The sequence below is a fragment of the Telmatherina bonti genome (assembly GCF_933228915.1).
Source record: "Telmatherina bonti genome assembly, chromosome: 4".
NCBI lineage: Eukaryota > Metazoa > Chordata > Actinopteri > Atheriniformes > Telmatherinidae > Telmatherina > Telmatherina bonti.
Window position 1 is genome coordinate 40,043,558 of NC_136622.1, and position 22,607 is coordinate 40,066,164.

General features: G+C 39.3%; 1 protein-coding gene across 1 annotated transcript in view; it reads left to right on the top strand.

Moving 5' to 3' along the window:
- LOC306754598 (plexin-B3-like) overlaps nucleotides 1-22,607 on the top strand; it is a gene marked incomplete at its 3' end in the record, with an annotated part of 204,753 nt that overhangs the window by 178,196 nt on the left and 3,950 nt on the right. The window contains exons 10-15 of the mRNA XM_079238615.1: nucleotides 14,899-15,007; nucleotides 17,657-17,773; nucleotides 20,067-20,180; nucleotides 21,297-21,387; nucleotides 22,057-22,226; nucleotides 22,416-22,567. Coding sequence (XP_079094741.1) covers nucleotides 14,899-15,007; nucleotides 17,657-17,773; nucleotides 20,067-20,180; nucleotides 21,297-21,387; nucleotides 22,057-22,226; nucleotides 22,416-22,567 — 753 coding nt within the window. The remainder of the gene's footprint in view (nucleotides 1-14,898; nucleotides 15,008-17,656; nucleotides 17,774-20,066; nucleotides 20,181-21,296; nucleotides 21,388-22,056; nucleotides 22,227-22,415; nucleotides 22,568-22,607) is intronic.

The following is a 22,607-nucleotide window of genomic DNA, read 5'->3' on the forward strand; positions in this document are numbered from 1 at the left end:
AATGATGATGATGGTGATGATACAAGTAATAATGATGATGATGGTGATGATACCAGTAATAATGATGATGATGGTGATGATACAAGTAATAATGATGATGATGGTGATGATACAAGTAATAATGATGATGATGGTGATGATACCAGTAATAATGATGATGATGGTGATGATACCAGTAATAATGATGATGATGATCGTGATGATACCAGTACTAATGATAATGATGATCGTGATGATACCAGTTCTAATGATCATGATGATCGTGATGATACCAGTACTAATTATAATGATGATCGTGATGATACTAGTACTAATAATGATGATGGTGATGATACTAGTACTAATGATGATGATGATCGTGATGATACCAGTACTAATGATGATGATGATCGTGATGATACTAGCACTAATGATGATGATGATGATACCAGTACTAATGATGATGATGGTGATGATACCAGTAATAATGATGATGATGGTGATGATACCAGTAATAATGATGATGATTGTGATGATACCAGTTCTAATAATGATGATGATGGTGATGATACCAGTTCTAATGATGATGATGATGGTGATGATACCAGTACTAATTATGATGGTGATGATACCAGTAATAATGATGATGATGGTGATGATACCAGTAATAATGATGATGATGGTGATGAAACCAGTAATAATGATGATGATGGTGATGATACCAGTAATAACGATGATGATGGTGATGATACCAGTAATAATAATGATGATCGTGATGATACCAGTAATAATGATGATGATGGTGATGATACCAGTAATAATGATGATGATGATCGTGATGATACCAGTACTAATGATAATGATGATCGTGATGATACCAGTTCTAATGATCATGATGATCGTGATGATACCAGTACTAATGATAATGATGATCGTGATGATACTAGTACTAATAATGATGATGGTGATGATACTAGTACTAATGATGATGATGATCGTGATGATACCAGTACTAATGATGATGATGATCGTGATGATACTAGTACTAATGATGATGATGATGATACCAGTACTAATGATGATGATGGTGATGATACCAGTAATAATGATGATGATGGTGATGATACCAGTAATAATGATGATGATTGTGATGATACCAGTTCTAATAATGATGATGATGGTGATGATACCAGTTCTAATGATGATGATGATGGTGATGATACCAGTACTAATTATGATGGTGATGATACCAGTAATAATGATGATGATGGTGATGATACCAGTAATAATGATGATGATGGTGATGAAACCAGTAATAATGATGATGATGGTGATGATACCAGTAATAACGATGATGATGGTGATGATACCAGTAATAATAATGATGATCGTGATGATACCAGTAATAATGATGATGATGGTGATGATACCAGTACTACTGATGATGATGGTGATAATTCCAGTAATAATGATGATGATGGTGATGATACCAGTTCTAATGATGATGATGATGGTGATGATACCAGTACTAATGATGATGATGATCGTGATGATACCAGTACTACTGATGATGATGGTGATAATTCCAGTAATAATGATGATGATGATGATGATACCAGTAATAATGATGATGATGGTGATGATACAAGTAATAATGATGATGATAGTGATGATACCAGTACTACTGATGATGATGGTGATAATTCCAGTAATAATGATGATGATGGTGATGATACCAGTTCTAATGATGATGATGATGGTGATGATACCAGTACTGATGATGATGATGATGATGATGATGATGATGATGATGATAATGCCAGTACTAATGAAGATGACGAAGGTGATGATACCAGTACTACTTATGATGGTGATGATACCAGTAATAATGATGATGATGATCGTTATGATACCAGTACTAATGATAATGATGATCGTGATGATACCAGTTCTAATGATGATGATGATCGTGATGATACTAGTACTAATGATGATGATGATCGTGATGATACTAGTACTAATAATGATGATTGTGATGATACCAGTTCTAATGATGATGATGATCGTGATGAAACTAGTTCTAATGATGATGATGATCGTGATGATACTAGTTCTAATGATGATGATGATCGTGATGATACCAGTACTAATGATGATGATGATCGTGATGAAACTAGTTCTAATGATGATGATGATCGTGATGATACCAGTACTAATGATGATGATGATCGTGATGAAACTAGTTCTAATGATGATGATGATCGTGATGATACCAGTACTAATGATGATGATGATCGTGATGAAACTAGTTCTAATGATGATGATGATCGTGATGAAACTAGTTCTAATGATGATGATGATCGTGATGAAACTAGTTCTAATGATGATGATGATCGTGATGAAACTAGTTCTAATGATGATGATGATCGTGATGATACTAGTTCTAATGATGATGATGATCGTGATGATACTAGTACTAATGATGATGATGATCGTGATGATACCAGTTCTAATGATGATGATGATCGTGATGATACTAGTTCTAATGATGATGATGATCGTGATGATACTAGTACTAATGATGATTATGATGGTGATGATACCAGTACTAATGATGATGATGATCGTGATGAAACTAGTTCTAATGATGATGATGATCGTGATGATACCAGTACTAATGATGATGATGATCGTGATGATACCAGTACTAATTATGATGATGATGGTGATGATACCAGTTCTAATGATGATGATGATCGTGATGATACTAGTACTAATGATGATGATGATCGTGATGATACCAGTTCTAATGATGATGATGATCGTGATGATACTAGTTCTAATGATGATGATGATCGTGATGATACTAGTTCTAATGATGATGATGATCGTGATGATACCAGTTCTAATGATGATGATGATCGTGATGATACTAGTACTAATGATGATGATGATCGTGATGATACCAGTTCTAATGATGATGATGATCGTGATGATACTAGTACTAATGATGATGATGATCGTGATGATACTAGTACTAATGATTATGATGGTGATGATACCAGTAATAATGATGATGATGGTGATGATACCAGTTCTAATGATGATGATGATCGTGATGATACTAGTTCTAATGATGATGATGATTGTGATGAAACTAGTTCTAATGATGATGATGATCGTGATGATACCAGTTCTAATGATGATGATGATCGTGATGATACTAGTTCTAATGATGATGATGATCGTGATGAAACTAGTTCTAATGATGTTGGTGATCGTGATGATACTAGTTCTAATGATGATGATGATCGTGATGATACCAGTACTAATGATGATGATGATCGTGATGAAACTAGTTCTAATGATGATGATGATCGTGATGATACTAGTTCTAATGATGATGAAGATCGTGATGATACCAGTACTAATGATGATGATGATCGTGATGATACCAGTACTAATGATGATGATGATCGTGATGAAACTAGTTCTAATGATGATGATGATCGTGATAATACTAGTTCTAATGATGATGAAGATCGTGATGATACCAGTACTAATGATGATGATGATCGTGATGATACTAGTACTAATGATTATGATGGTGATGATACCAGTAATAATGATGATGATGGTGATGATACCAGTTCTAATGATGATGATGATCGTGATGATACTAGTTCTAATGATGATGATGATTGTGATGAAACTAGTTCTAATGATGATGATGATCGTGATGATACCAGTTCTAATGATGATGATGATCGTGATGATACTAGTTCTAATGATGATGATGATCGTGATGAAACTAGTTCTAATGATGTTGGTGATCGTGATGATACTAGTTCTAATGATGATGATGATCGTGATGATACCAGTACTAATGATGATGATGATCGTGATGAAACTAGTTCTAATGATGATGATGATCGTGATGATACTAGTTCTAATGATGATGAAGATCGTGATGATACCAGTACTAATGATGATGATGATCGTGATGATACCAGTACTAATGATGATGATGATCGTGATGATACTAGTTCTAATAATGATGATGATGGTGATGATACTAGTTCTAATGATGATGATGATCGTGATGATACCAGTACTAATGATGATGATGATCGTGATGATACTAGTTCTAATAATGATGATGATCGTGATGAAACTAGTTCTAATGATGATGATGATCGTGATGATACTAGTTCTAATGATGATGAAGATCGTGATGATACCAGTTCTAATAATGATGATGATCGTGATGATACTAGTACTAATGATGATGATGATCGTGATGATACTAGTACTAATAATGATGATTGTGATGATACCAGTTCTAATGATGATGATGATCGTGATGAAACTAGTTCTAATGATGATGATGATCGTGATGAAACTAGTTCTAATGATGATGATGATCGTGATGATACCAGTACTAATGATGATGATGATCGTGATGAAACTAGTTCTAATGATGATGATGATCGTGATGAAACTAGTTCTAATGATGATGATGATCGTGATGAAACTAGTTCTAATGATGATGATGATCGTGATGAAACTAGTTCTAATGATGATGATGATCGTGATGATACTAGTACTAATGATGATGATGATCGTGATGATACCAGTTCTAATGATGATGATGATCGTGATGATACTAGTTCTAATGATGATGATGATCGTGATGATACTAGTACTAATGATGATTATGATGGTGATGATACCAGTACTAATGATGATGATGATCGTGATGATACCAGTACTAATGATGATGATGATCGTGATGATACTAGTTCTAATAATGATGATGATGATCGTGATGAAACTAGTTCTAATGATGATGATGATCGTGATGATACTAGTTCTAATGATGATGAAGATCGTGATGATACCAGTTCTAATAATGATGATGATCGTGATGAAACTAGTTCTAATGATGATGATGATCGTGATGAAACTAGTTCTAATAATGATGATGATGGTGATGATACTAGTTCTAATGATGATGATGATCGTGATGATACCAGTACTAATGATGATGATGATCGTGATGATACTAGTTCTAATAATGATGATGATGGTGATGATACCAGTTCTAATGATGATGATGATCGTGATGAAACTAGTTCTAATAATGATGATGATGGTGATGATACCAGTTCTAATGATGATGATGATCGTGATGATACCAGTACTAATGATGATGATGATCGTGATGATACAAGTACTAATGATGATGATGGTGATGATACCAGTACTAATGATGATGATTGTGATGATACCAGTTCTAATAATGATGATGATCGTGATGAAACTAGTTCTAATGATGATGATGATCGTGATGAAACTAGTTCTAATAATGATGATGATGGTGATGATACCAATACTAATGATGATGATGGTGATGATACCAGTAATAATGATGATGATTGTGATGATACCAGTTCTAATAATGATGATGATGGTGATGATACCAGTACTAATAATGATGATGGTGATGATACCAGTTCTAATGATGATGGTGATGATGATACCAGTACTAATAATGATGATGATGGTGATGATACCAGTACTAATAATGATGATGATGGTGATGATACCAGGACTAATGATGATGATGATCGTGATGAAACTAGTTCTAATAATGATTATGATGGTGATGATACCAGTTCTAATGATGATGATGATCGTGATGATACCAGTACTAATGATGATGATGATCGTGATGATACTAGTACTAATGATGATGATGGTGATGATACCAGTTCTAATAATGATGATGATCGTGATGAAACTAGTTCTAATGATGATGATGATCGTGATGAAACTAGTTCTAATAATGATGATAATGGTGATGATACCAGTACTAATGACGATGATGGTGATGATACCAGTAATAATGATGATGATTGTGATGATACCAGTTCTAATAATGATGATGATGGTGATGATACCAGTACTAATGATGATGATGGTGATGATACCAGTTCTAATGATGATGGTGATGATGATACCAGTACTAATAATGATGATGATGGTGATGATACCAGTAATAATGATGATGATGGTGATGATACCAGTAATAATGATGATGATGATCGTGATGATACCAGTACTAATGATAATGATGATCGTGATGATACCAGTAATAATGATGATGATGATCGTGATGAAACTAGTTCTAATGATGATGATGATCGTGATGATACCAGTTCTAATGATGATGATGATCGTGATGATACTAGTACTAATGATGATGATGATCGTGATGATACCAGTTCTAATGATGATTATGATCGTGATGAAACTAGTTCTAATGATGATGATGATCGTGATGATACTAGTACTAATGATGATGATGATCATGATGATACCAGTACTAATGATGATGATGATCGTGATGAAACTAGTTCTAATGATGATGATGATCGTGATGATACTAGTTCTAATGATGATGATGATCGTGATGATACCAGTTCTAATGATGATGATGATCGTGATGATACTAGTTCTAATGATGATGATGATCGTGATGAAACTAGTACTAATGATGATGATGATCGTGATGAAACTAGTTCTAATGATGATGATGATCGTGATGATACTAGTTCTAATGATGATGATGATCGTGATGATACCAGTACTAATGATGATGATGATCGTGATGAAACTAGTTCTAATGATGATGATGATCGTGATGATACTAGTTCTAATGATGATGAAGATCGTGATGATACCAGTACTAATGATGATGATGATCGTGATGATACTAGTACTAATGATTATGATGGTGATGATACCATTACTAATGATGATGATTGTGATGATACCAGTTCTAATAATGATGATGATCGTGATGAAACTAGTTCTAATGATGATGATGATCGTGATGAAACTAGTTCTAATAATGATGATGATGGTGATGATACCAGTTCTAATGATGATGATGATCGTGATGATACCAGTACTAATGATGATGATGATCGTGATGATACTAGTACTAATGATGATGATGGTGATGATACCAGTACTAATGATGATGATTGTAATGATACCAGTTCTAATAATGATGATGATCGTGATGAAACTAGTTCTAATGATGATGATGATCGTGATGAAACTAGTTCTAATAATGATGATGATGGTGATGATACCAGTACTAATGATGATGATGGTGATGATACCAGTAATAATGATGATGATTGTGATGATACCAGTTCTAATAATGATGATGATGGTGATGATACCAGTACTAATGATGATGATGGTGATGATACCAGTTCTAATGATGATGGTGATGATGATACCAGTACTAATAATGATGATGAGGGTGATGATACCAGTAATAATGATGATGATGGTGATGATACCAGTAATAATGATGATGATGATCGTGATGATACCAGTACTAATGATGATGATGGTGATGATACCAGTTCTAATGATGATGGTAATGATGATACCAGTACTAATAATGATGATGATGGTGATGATTCCAGTAATAATGATGATGATGGTGATGATACCAGTACTAATGATGATGATGATCGTGATGAAACTAGTTCTAATGATGATGATGATCATGATGATACCAGTACTAATGATGATGATGATCGTTATGAAACTAGTTCTAATGATGATGATGATCGTGATGATACCAGTACTAATGATGATGATGATCGTGATGATACTAGTACTAATGATGATGATGGTGATGATACCAGTAATAATGATGATGATTGTGATGATACCAGTTCTAATAATGATGATGATGGTGATGATACCAGTACTAATGATGATGATGGTGATGATACCAGTAATAATGATGATGATTGTGATGATACCAGTTCTAATAATGATGATGATGGTGATGATACCAGTAATAATGATGATGATGGTGATGATACCAGTTCTAATGATGATGGTGATGATGATACCAGTACTAATAATGATGATGATGATCGTGATGATACCAGTACTAATGATAATGATGATCGTGATGATACCAGTTCTAATGATCATGATGATCGTGATGATACCAGTACTAATGATAATGATGATCGTGATGATACTAGTACTAATAATGATGATGGTGATGATACTAGTACTAATGATGATGATGATCGTGATGATACCAGTACTAATGATGATGATGATCGTGATGAAACTAGTTCTAATGATGATGATGATGATGATGATACCAGTACTAATGATGATGATGGTGATGATACCAGTAATAATGATGATGATGGTGATGATACCAGTAATAATGATGATGATTGTGATGATACCAGTTCTAATAATGATGATGATGGTGATGATACCAGTTCTAATGATGATGATGATGGTGATGATACCAGTACTAATGATGATGATGATCGTGATACCAGTACTAATGATGATGATGGTGATAATTCCAGTAATAATGATGATGATGATGATGATACCAGTAATAATGATGATGATGATGATGATACCAGTAATAATGATGATGATGGTGATGATACCAGTAATAATGATGATGATGATGATGATACCAGTAATAATGATGATGATGGTGATGATACCAGTAATAATGATGATGATGGTGATGATACCAGTGATAACGATGATGATGGTGACGATACCAGTAATAATGATGATGATGGTGATGATTCCAGTAATAATGATTATGATGGTGATGATACAAGTAATAATGATGATGATGGTGATGATACAAGTAATAATAATGATGAAGATGGTGATGATACCAGTAATAATGATGATGATGGTGATAATTCCAGTAATAATGATGATGATGATGATGATACCAGTAATAATGATGATGATGGTGATGATACAAGTAATAATGATGATGATGGTGATGATACCAGTAATAATGATGATGATGGTGATGATACCGGTAATAATGATGATGATGGTGATGATACAAGTAATAATGATGATGATGGTGATGATACCAGTAATAACGATGATGATGGTGATGATACAAGTAATAATGATGATGATGGTGATGATACAAGTAATAATGATGATGATAGTGATGATACCAGTACTACTGATGATGATGGTGATAATTCCAGTAATAATGATGATGATGGTGATGATACAAGTAATAATGATGATGATAGTGATGATACCAGTACTAATGATAATGATGATCGTGATGATACCAGTTCTAATGATGATGATGGTGATGATACCAGTAATAATGATGATGATGGTGATGATACCAGTACTACTGATGATGATGGTGATGATACAAGTAATAATGATGATGATAGTGATGATACCAGTACTAATGATGATGATGATGATGATACAAGTAATAATGATGATGATGGTGATGATACAAGTAATAATGATGATGATCATGATGATACTAGTACTAATAATGATGATCGTGATGATACCAGTTCTAATGATGATGATGGTGATGATACCAGTAATAATGATGATGATGGTGATGATACAAGTAATAATGATGATGATGGTGATGATACAAGTAATAATGATGATGATTGTGATGATACCAGTTCTAATAATGATGATGATCGTGATGAAACTAGTTCTAATGATGATGATGATCGTGATGAAACTAGTTCTAATAATGATGATGATGGTGATGATACCAGTACTAATGATGATGATCATCGTGATGATACTAGTACTAATGATGATGATGGTGATGATACCAGTTCTAATGATGATGATGATCGTGATGATACCAGTACTAATGATGATGATCATCGTGATGATACTAGTACTAATGATGATGATGGTGATGATACCAGTACTAATGATGATGATTGTAATGATACCAGTTCTAATAATGATGATGATCGTGATGAAACTAGTTCTAATGATGATGATGATCGTGATGAAACTAGTTCTAATAATGATGATGATGGTGATGATACCAGTACTAATGATGATGATGGTGATGATACCAGTAATAATGATGATGATGATGATGATGATACCAGTAATAATGATGATGATGGTGATGATACAAGTAATAATGATGATGATGGTGATGATACCAGTAATAATGATGATGATGGTGATGATACCGGTAATAATGATGATGATGGTGATGATACAAGTAATAATGATGATGATGGTGATGATACCAGTAATAACGATGATGATGGTGATGATACAAGTAATAATGATGATGATGGTGATGATACAAGTAATAATGATGATGATAGTGATGATACCAGTACTACTGATGATGATGGTGATAATTCCAGTAATAATGATGATGATGGTGATGATACAAGTAATAATGATGATGATAGTGATGATACCAGTACTAATGATAATGATGATCGTGATGATACCAGTTCTAATGATGATGATGGTGATGATACCAGTAATAATGATGATGATGGTGATGATACCAGTACTACTGATGATGATGGTGATGATACAAGTAATAATGATGATGATAGTGATGATACCAGTACTAATGATGATGATGATGATGATACAAGTAATAATGATGATGATGGTGATGATACAAGTAATAATGATGATGATCGTGATGATACTAGTACTAATAATGATGATCGTGATGATACCAGTTCTAATGATGATGATGGTGATGATACCAGTAATAATGATGATGATGGTGATGATACAAGTAATAATGATGATGATGGTGATGATACAAGTAATAATGATGATGATTGTGATGATACCAGTTCTAATAATGATGATGATCGTGATGAAACTAGTTCTAATGATGATGATGATCGTGATGAAACTAGTTCTAATAATGATGATGATGGTGATGATACCAGTACTAATGATGATGATCATCGTGATGATACTAGTACTAATGATGATGATGGTGATGATACCAGTTCTAATGATGATGATGATCGTGATGATACCAGTACTAATGATGATGATCATCGTGATGATACTAGTACTAATGATGATGATGGTGATGATACCAGTACTAATGATGATGATTGTAATGATACCAGTTCTAATAATGATGATGATCGTGATGAAACTAGTTCTAATGATGATGATGATCGTGATGAAACTAGTTCTAATAATGATGATGATGGTGATGATACCAGTACTAATGATGATGATGGTGATGATACCAGTAATAATGATGATGATGATGGTGATGATACCAGTAATAATGATGATGATGGTGATGATACCAGTAATAATGATGATGATGATCGTGATGATACCAGTACTAATGATGATGATGGTGATGATACCAGTTCTAATGATGATGATGATGGTGATGATACCAGTACTAATGATGATGATGGTGATGATACCAGTTCTAATGATGATGGTGATGATGATACCAGTACTAATAATGATGATGATGGTGATGATACCAGTAATAATGATGATGATGGTGATGATACCAGTAATAATGATGATGATGATCGTGATGATACCAGTACTAATGATGATGATGGTGATGATACCAGTTCTAATGATGATGGTGATGATGATACCAGTACTAATAATGATGATGATGGTGATGATACCAGTAATAATGATGATGATGGTGATGATACCAGTACTAATGATGATGATGATCATGATGATACCAGTACTAATGATGATGATGATCGTGATGAAACTAGTTCTAATGATGATGATGATCGTGATGATACCAGTACTAATGATGATGATGATCGTGATGATACTAGTACTAATGATGATGATGGTGATGATACCAGTAATAATGATGATGATTGTGATGATACCAGTTCTAATAATGATAATGATGGTGATGATACCAGTACTAATGATGATGATGGTGATGATACCAGTTCTAATGATGATGGTGATGATGATACCAGTACTAATAATGATGATGATGGTGATGATACCAGTAATAATGATGATGATGGTGATGATACCAGTAATAATGATGATGATGATCGTGATGATACCAGTACTAATGATGATGATGGTGATGATACCAGTAATAATGATGATGATGGTGATGATACCAGTACTAATGATGATGATGATCATGATGATACCAGTACTAATGATGATGATGATCGTGATGAAACTAGTTCTAATGATGATGATGATCGTGATGATACCAGTACTAATGATGATGATGATCGTGATGATACTAGTACTAATGATGATGATGGTGATGATACCAGTAATAATGATGATGATTGTGATGATACCAGTTCTAATAATGATAATGATGGTGATGATACCAGTACTAATGATGATGATGGTGATGATACCAGTTCTAATGATGATGGTGATGATGATACCAGTACTAATAATGATGATGATGGTGATGATACCAGTAATAATGATGATGATGGTGATGGTGCCAGTAATAATGATGATGATGGTGATGATACCAGTAATAATGATGATGATTGTGATGATACCAGTTCTAATAATGATGATGATGGTGATGATACCAGTACTAATGATGATGATGGTGATGATACCAGTAATAATGATGATGATTGTGATGATACCAGTTCTAATAATGATAATGATGGTGATGATACCAGTACTAATGATGATGATGGTGATGATACCAGTTCTAATGATGATGGTGATGATGATACCAGTACTAATAATGATGATGATGATCGTGATGATACCAGTACTAATGATAATGATGATCGTGATGATACCAGTTCTAATGATCATGATGATCGTGATGATACCAGTACTAATGATAATGATGATCGTGATGATACTAGTACTAATAATGATGATGGTGATGATACTAGTACTAATGATGATGATGATCGTGATGATACCAGTACTAATGATGATGATGATCGTGATGAAACTAGTTCTAATGATGATGATGATCGTGATGATACCAGTTCTAATGATGATGATGATCGTGATGATACCAGTACTAATGATGATGATGATGATACCAGTACTAATGATGATGATGGTGATGATACCAGTAATAATGATGATGATTGTGATGATACCAGTTCTAATAATGATGATGATGGTGATGATACCAGTTCTAATGATGATGATGATGGTGATGATACCAGTACTAATGATGATGATGATCGTGATGATACCAGTTCTAATGATGATGATGATCGTGATGATACCAGTACTAATGATGATGATGATGATACCAGTACTAATGATGATGATGGTGATGATACCAGTAATAATGATGATGATGGTGATGATACCAGTAATAATGATGATGATTGTGATGATACCAGTTCTAATAATGATGATGATGGTGATGATACCAGTTCTAATGATGATGATGATGATGATGATACCAGTACTAATGATGATGATGGTGATAATTCCAGTAATAATGATGATGATGATCGTGATGATACCAGTACTAATGATAATGATGATCGTGATGATACCAGTAATAATGATGATGATGATCGTGATGAAACTAGTTCTAATGATGATGATGATCGTGATGATACCAGTAATAATGATGATGATGATCGTGATGATACCAGTACTAATGATGATGATGATCGTGATGAAACTAGTTCTAATGATGATGATGATCGTGATGATACTAGTACTAATGATGATGATGATCGTGATGATACCAGTACTAATGATGATGATGATCGTGATGATACCAGTTCTAATGATGATGATGATCGTGATGAAACTAGTTCTAATGATGATGATGATCGTGATGATACTAGTACTAATGATAATGATGATCGTGATGATACCAGTACTAATGATGATGATGATCGTGATGAAACTAGTTCTAATGATGATAATGATCGTGATGATACCAGTACTAATGATGATGATGATCGTGATGATACTAGTACTAATGATGATGATGGTGATGATACCAGTAATAATGATGATGATTGTGATGATACCAGTTCTAATAATGATGATGATGGTGATGATACCAGTACTAATAATGATGATGATGGTGATGATACCAGTACTAATGATGATGATGGTGATGATACCAGTAATAATGATGATGATTGTGATGATACCAGTTCTAATAATGATGATGATGGTGATGATACCAGTAATAATGATGATGATGGTGATGATACCAGTTCTAATGATGATGGTGATGATACCAGTACTAATAATGATGATGATGGTGATGATACCAGTTATAATGATGATGATGGTGATGATACCAGTAATAATGATGATGATGGTGATGATACCAGTTCTAATGATGAAGATGGTGATGATACCAGTAATAATCATGCTGATGGTGATGATACCAGTAATAATGATGATGATGATGATGATACCAGTAATTATGATGATGATGGCGATGATACCAGTTCTAATGATGAAGATGGTGATGATACCAGTAATAATCATGCTGATGGTGATGATACCAGTAATAATGATGATGATGATGATGATACTACTAATAATAATGATGATCGTGATGATACCAGTACTAATGATGATGATGATTGTGATGATACTAGTTCTAATGATGATGATGATCGTGATGATACTAGTTCTAATGATTATGATGATCATCATGATACTAGTACTAATGATGATGATGACGGTGATGATACCGGTAATAATGATGATGATCGTGATGATACTAGTACTAATGATGATGATGATCGTGATGATACTAGTACTAATGATGATGATGATGGTGATGATACCAGTACTAATGATGATGATGGTGATGATACCAGTAATAATGATGATGATGGTGATGATACCAGTAATAATGATGATGATGGTGATGTTACCAGTAATAATGATGATGATGGCGACGATACCGGTAATAATGATGATGATGGTGATGATACCAGTAATAATGATGATGATGGTGATGATACCAGTAATAATGATGATGATGGTGATGATACAAGTAATAATGATGATGATGGCGACGATACCACGTCTCTGCAGGTGTCTTTCCTGTGTCAATTCTATGTGGAGGTGTAATTGGTGTCCTCTGGATCAACTCTGCACTCACAACCACAGCTGTCCAAACCAACACATCATGTTGAACCAAAAAGTGAGACACATATTCCTCCGTGTGTCTACCTGTCTCTCCGTGTGTCTACCTGTCTCTCCGTGTGTCTACCTGTCTCTCCGTGTGTCTACCTGTCTCTCCGTGTGTCTACCTGTCTCTCCGTGTGTCTACCTGTCTCTCCGTGTGTCTACCTGTCTCTCCGTGTGTCTACCTGTCTCTCTGTGTGTCTACCTGTCTCTCCGTGTGTCTACCTGTCTCTCTGTGTGTCTACCTGTCTCTCCGTGTGTCTACCTGTCTCTCCGTGTGTCTACCTGTCTCTCTGTGTGTCTACCTGTCTCTCCGTGTGTCTACCTGTCTCTCCGTGTGTCTACCTGTCTCTCCGTGTGTCTACCTGTCTCTCTGTGTGTCTACCTGTCTCTCCGTGTGTCTACCTGTCTCTCCGTGTGTCTACCTGTCTCTCCGTGTGTCTACCTGTCTCTCTGTGTGTCTACCTGTCTCTCCGTGTGTCTACCTGTCTCTCTGTGTGTCTACCTGTCTCTCCGTGTGTCTACCTGTCTCTCCGTGTGTCTACCTGTCTCTCTGTGTGTCTACCTGTCTCTCCGTGTGTCTACCTGTCTCTCCGTGTGTCTACCTGTCTCTCTGTGTGTCTACCTGTCTCTCCGTGTGTCTACCTGTCTCTCTGTGTGTCTACCTGTCTCTCCGTGTGTCTACCTGTCTCTCCGTGTGTCTACCTGTCTCTCAGTGTGTCTACCTGTCTCTCCGTGTGTCTACCTGTCTCTCTGTGTGTCTACCTGTCTCTCCGTGTGTCTACCTGTCTCTCCGTGTGTCTACCTGTCTCTCCGTGTGTCTACCTGTCTCTCTGTGTGTCTACCTGTCTCTCCGTGTGTCTACCTGTCTCTCCGTGTGTCTACCTGTCTCTCCGTGTGTCTACCTGTCTCTCCGTGTGTCTACCTGTCTCTCCGTGTGTCTACCTGTCTCTCTGTGTGTCTACCTGTCTCTCCGTGTGTCTACCTGTCTCTCCGTGTGTCTACCTGTCTCTCCGTGTGTCTACCTGTCTCTCTGTGTGTCTACCTGTCTCTCTGTGTGTCTACCTGTCTCTCCGTGTGTCTACCTGTCTCTCCGTGTGTCTACCTGTCTCTCCGTGTGTCTACCTGTCTCTCCGTGTGTCTACCTGTCTCTCCGTGTGTCTACCTGTCTCTCCGTGTGTCTACCTGTCTCTCTGTGTGTCTACCTGTCTCTCCGTGTGTCTACCTGTCTCTCCGTGTGTCTACCTGTCTCTCTGTGTGTCTACCTGTCTCTCTGTGTGTCTACCTGTCTCTCCGTGTGTCTACCTGTCTCTCCGTGTGTCTACCTGTCTCTCCGTGTGTCTACCTGTCTCTCTGTGTGTCTACCTGTCTCTCCGTGTGTCTACCTGTCTCTCTGTGTGTCTACCTGTCTCTCCGTGTGTCTACCTGTCTCTCTGTGTGTCTACCTGTCTCTCCGTGTGTCTACCTGTCTCTCTGTGTGTCTACCTGTCTCTCCGTGTGTCTACCTGTCTCTCCGTGTGTCTACCTGTCTCTCTGTGTGTCTACCTGTCTCTCTGTGTGTCTACCTGTCTCTCCGTGTGTCTACCTGTCTCTCTGTGTGTCTACCTGTCTCTCCGTGTGTCTACCTGTCTCTCTGTGTGTCTACCTGTCTCTCCGTGTGTCTACCTGTCTCTCTGTGTGTCTACCTGTCTCTCCGTGTGTCTACCTGTCTCTCCGTGTGTCTACCTGTCTCTCCGTGTGTCTACCTGTCTCTCTGTGTGTCTACCTGTCTCTCCGTGTGTCTACCTGTCTCTCCGTGTGTCTACCTGTCTCTCCGTGTGTCTACCTGTCTCTCCGTGTGTCTACCTGTCTCTCCGTGTGTCTACCTGTCTCTCTGTGTGTCTACCTGTCTCTCTGTGTGTCTACCTGTCTCTCCGTGTGTCTACCTGTCTCTCTGTGTGTCTACCTGTCTCTCTGTGTGTCTACCTGTCTCTCCGTGTGTCTACCTGTCTCTCCGTGTGTCTACCTGTCTCTCAGTGTGTCTACCTGTCTCTCCGTGTGTCTACCTGTCTCTCCGTGTGTCTACCTATCTCTCCGTGTGTCTACCTGTCTCTCCGTGTGTCTACCTGTCTCTCTGTGTGTCTACCTGTCTCTCCGTGTGTCTACCTGTCTCTCTGTGTGTCTACCTGTCTCTCCGTGTGTCTACCTGTCTCTCTGTGTGTCTACCTGTCTCTCCGTGTGTCTACCTGTCTCTCCGTGTGTCTACCTGTCTCTCTGTGTGTCTACCTGTCTCTCCGTGTGTCTACCTGTCTCTCTGTGTGTCTACCTGTCTCTCTGTGTGTCTACCTGTCTCTCCGTGTGTCTACCTGTCTCTCCGTGTGTCTACCTGTCTCTCTGTGTGTCTACCTGTCTCTCCGTGTGTCTACCTGTCTCTCTGTGTGTCTACCTGTCTCTCCGTGTGTCTACCTGTCTCTCCGTGTGTCTACCTGTCTCTCCGTGTGTCTACCTGTCTCTCCGTGTGTCTACCTGTCTCTCTGTGTGTCTACCTGTCTCTCCGTGTGTCTACCTGTCTCTCCGTGTGTCTACCTGTCTCTCCGTGTGTGCTGCTGTGCAAAACTTGACATGTGGAATCATCTGTTTCCATCCCTCTGTTTTTTTATATGACTGGATTTTCTAAATGTTTTAGGACTCTCCTGGTCCCACTTCGTGCCCTATCATTTTCTCCTTGAGAAGTCCTGCCTTAGTGCCCATTGGCCTGAGCATTTCAGTGGTTCTTGAGGGTCAGAACCTGGATATTTACAAGGTGAGAGCGTGATGTTTATATGTTTATAAGCTGCAAATCTCCCTGACCTATTATTACCATCATAACATTAATCCATTTATTCATTCATCCATTCTCTGTAACTTTATCCGGGGTCGGGTCGCGGGGGCAGCAGCCCAAGCAGGGAAGCCCAGACTTCCCTCTCCCCAGCCACATTTGCCAACTCTGCGGGGGGGATCCCGAGGCGTTCCCAGGCCAGCCGAGAGATATAATCCCTCCAGCGTGTCCTGGGTCTTCCCCGGGGTCTCCTCCCAGAGGGACGTGCCTGGAACACCTCACCAGGGAGGTCCAGGAGGCATCCTGACCAGATGCCCGAGCCACCTCAACTGGTTCCTCTTGATGTGGAGGAGCAGCGGCTCTACTCTGATCTCCTCCCGGATGACCGAGCTCCTCACCCTATCTCTAAGGAAGAGCCCGGCCACCCTGCGGAGGAAACTCATTTCAGCCGCCTGTATACGAGATCTCCTTCTTTCGGTCACGACCCACAGCTCATGACCATAGGTGAGGGTAGGAACGTAGATCGACTGGTAAATGGAGAGCTTCGCCTTCTGGCTCAGCTCCTTCTTCACCACGACAGACCGGCGCAGAGTCCGCATTACTGCAGACGCCGCACCGATCCGTCTGTCCATCTCTTTAAACTCCTCCACTTGAGGCAGGACCTGACTCCCGACCCGGAGAGGACAATCCACCCTATTCCAGCTGAGGACCATGGTCTCAGATCTGGAGGTGCTGATTCTCATCCCAGCCGCTTCACACTCGGCCGTGAATCGCTCAAGCGAGAGCTGGAGATCACGACCAGATGAAGCCAACAGGACCACGTCATCTGCAAAAAGCAGGGACCCAATCCTGAGGCCACCAAGCCAGATCCCCTCAACACCTCGGCTGCACCTAGAAATTCTGTCCATTTAAGTTATGAACAGAATCGGTGATAAAGGGCAGCCTTGGCGGAGTCCAACCCTCACCGGAAACGAATCCGACTTACTACCGGCAATGTGGACCAAGCTCTGACACCTGTCGTACAGGGACCGGACAGCTCGTACAAGGGGGTCCGGTATCCCATACTCCCGGAGTACCCCCCACAGGAACCCCCGGGGGACACGGTCGAATGCCTTCTCCAGGTCCACAAAGCACATGTAGACTGGTTGGGCAAACTCCCATGCCCCCTCCAGGACCCCAGAGAAGGTATAGAGCTGGTCCACTGTTCCGCGACCAGGACGAAAACCACACTGCTCCTCCTCAATCCGGGATTCGACTATCCGGCGGACCCTCCTCTCCAGGACCCCTGAATAGACCTTACCAGGGAGGCTGAGGAGTTTGATTCCCCTGTAATTGGAACACACCCTCCGGTCCCCCTTCTTAAAAAGGGGGACCACCACCCCAGTCTGCCAGTCCAGCGGTACTGTCCCCGATGTCCACGCGATGCTGCAGAGGCGTGTCAGCCAGGACAGCCCCACAGCATCCAGAGCCTTAAGGAACTCCGGGCGGATCTCATCCACCCCCGGGGCCTTGCTGCCAAGGAGCTTTTTGACCACCTCAGCGACTTCAGCCCCAGAGATAGGAGAGTCCACCCCTGAGTCCCCCAGCTCTGCTTCCTCATCGGAAGATGTGTTGGTAGGATTGAGGAAATATTCCCTCCACCAACCCGACTTGAGGTCAGCAGCTCCCCACCTCCACTGTACATAGTATTGATGGAGCACTGCTTCCCCCTCCTGAGCCGCCGGATGGTGGACCAGAATCTCCTCGAAGCCGTCCGGGAGTCTTTCTCCATGGCCTCGCCGAACTCCTCCCATGCCCGAGTTTTTGCCTTGGCGACAGACCCTCACAACACGTTTGGGCCTGCCAGATCTGACCGGCTTCCTCCCCCACCATCTGAGCCAACTCACCACCAGGTGGTGATCAGTTGAAGCTCCGCCCCCCTCTTCACCCGAGTGTCCAAGGCATGTAGCCGCAGGTCCGACGGTACGACTACAGAATCGATCATCGAACTGCGGTCCAGCAATGCCAGGTGTACATATGGACACTCTTATGTTGGAACATGGTGTTTGTTATGGACAATCCATGACGAGCACAGAAGTCCAATAACAAAACACCATTTGGCTTCAGAGGAAGGGGACCATGCCTCCCAATCACTCCCCTCCAGGTCTTCACTCATTATTCCCATCATACCTGTCCCATTATTCATATACCTGTCCCAATATTCTCATTATCCCTTTCCCATTATTATAAAAACTAACTTTACGTCAGACCCGAATCTGAATAAGTTTTTGGTCTGCAGGGTGAAGCTCCTTATGTGTGTGTCGTTGAAATAAAAGGAATGCAGGTTAACCTAACAGCCACTATGAAGAAAACAGCTGACAATACACTCATCTTCACCTGCAGCAACCACCAGGTAACACCACACACACCAGCTAACACACAGCTGCTAATACACCTGCTAACACACAACCTCTAACATACCTGGTAACATACCGCTGCTTACACCGGCTAACACAGCTGCTAACAAACATGCTAACACACAGCTGCTAACATACCTGCTAACACATACCTGCTAACACACATCTGCTGACATACCTGCTAACACATAGCTGCTAACACATAGCTGCTAACACACAGCTGCTAACACACCTGCTGACACACAACTGCTAACATACCTGGTAACATACAGCTGCTAACATACCTGCTAACACATACCTGTTAACACATAGCTGCTAACACACAGCTGCTAACACACCGGCTAACATACCTGCTAACACATAGCTGCTAACACACACCTGCTAACACACAACTGCTAACAAGCCTGCTAACACGCTCCTGCTAACACACAGCTGATAACATACCTGCTAACAGACAGCTGGAAACATGCCTGCAAATGCACAACTGCTAATACACAACTGATAACACATAACAGCTAACACACAGCTGATAACATACCTGCTAATACATAGCAGCTAACACACAGCTGGAAACATACCTGCTAATACACAGCTGCTAACACACAGCTGGAATCATACCTGTGGATACACAGCACCTAACACACAGCTGGAAACATACCTGCTAATACACAGCACCTAACACACAGCTGGACTCATACCTGCTAATACATAGCAGCTAACACACAGCTGGAAACATACCTGCTAATACACAGCAGCTAACACACAGCTGGAATCATACCTGTTAATACACAGCACCTAACACACAGCTGGAATCATACCTGTTAATACACAGCAGCTAACACACAGCTGGAATCATACCTGCTAATACACAGCAGCTAACACACAACTGCTAACATAACTGGTAACATACCACTGCTCACACGGCTAACACAGCTGCTAACAGACATGCTAACACACAGTTGATACCTGCTAATACACAGCAGCTAACACACAGCTGGAATCATACCTTCTAATACACAGCAGCTAACACACAGCTGGAAACATACCTGATAAGACGCAGCTGCTAACACAGCCGCTAACAGACAGGTAACTCTGCCTCCACCTGTGTGTAGTTTCAGTTTGCCATCAGTCAGCTGCAGTACTCAGCACCTGTGTACCTGTGGAGAGGACAAAGACGCATCGACGCCTCACCTGGACTCAGACGTGAGAAACTAAACTGTTTTTCTGAATGGTTTATGTGTAGTTAAGGTTAACTGGACCTGTTTTTTCATGATTTTTCCTGCTCCAGGTGAGGATGGGGTCAAGGTTTTCCGAGGGACAAAAACACTAATATTTTTCTTTTTAAAATATTTTTTTATTTAGAACTTTTCAGCAAATAAGGAACATGTACATAGGTTAACAAACCGGGTAATGAGCACAGATACATACACAGAGACACAAGGTAGAGAAAGAAAGGGAGAAAAAAAAAAAAGGGGGGGGGGGCTGCTTGTACACGCAAAAAAAAGAAAACTAGTACAACTCGAGTAGTTTGTACACAAATAGGTATATGCACAGATAGCACTGGTAACAAGATAGAAAAAAATAGATTGATAAAAGGGAGAGCAATGAGTATCCACAGGCACTGGGCAATTCTCAATAGGTAGAATAAAAATGGTCGCCACATCAAAGGCCCTTGCATTGAGAGATACATTATGCCGAATCTTTTCCATTATATGCACTAGGCAGGTTATTTCGGAAAGCCAGATTTTAAAAGAAGGGGTTACATCGCTCCTCCAATGGGTCAAAATAATCCTTTTAGTAATAACCATGCCGTAGTGTATCATATTAAAACACTAACATTTTTACATTTGTTTTCATCTTATTATTATTCAGTTCAGCTGTATGACTGCTCAGCTGGCCAATCAGACTGCTCCCAATGCAGGGCAGTGCCTGACCAGTATGGCTGTGTGTGGTGTCCTGGAAGCCCCGCCCCCAGCTGTGTTTACAGACAGTCATGCTCCAGTCTACCTGCAGATACCTGTCCGCCTCCTCAGATCACAAAGGTGAATCCAGTGTTTGTCTATCAGAAATCCTCTTACCATCATGAACAGTATTTGAAATGTCAAACAGAAGTCCTTTTACCAAGGAAACATTTAAAATCCTTATCAGAAGTCATGTTAATATCAAAACTTTTCAAATGTCCATCATCAGCCCTGTAGCCATGAAAACAAGTGAAATGTGTCTTTCTTCAGGTTGTACCTATTTCTGGGCCTCTGGAGGGTGGTATCCTGGTGACAATTATAGGGCTGAACCTTGGCATGAGGTTCCAGGATGTGGTGGGTGGAGTTACAGTCGCAGGTGTTCAGTGTGTCTCTCAGCCTGAAGGATACCAGACCTCCACCAGGTAACATGCAACTCAACACATGGTGGAAATAAAGACTTCC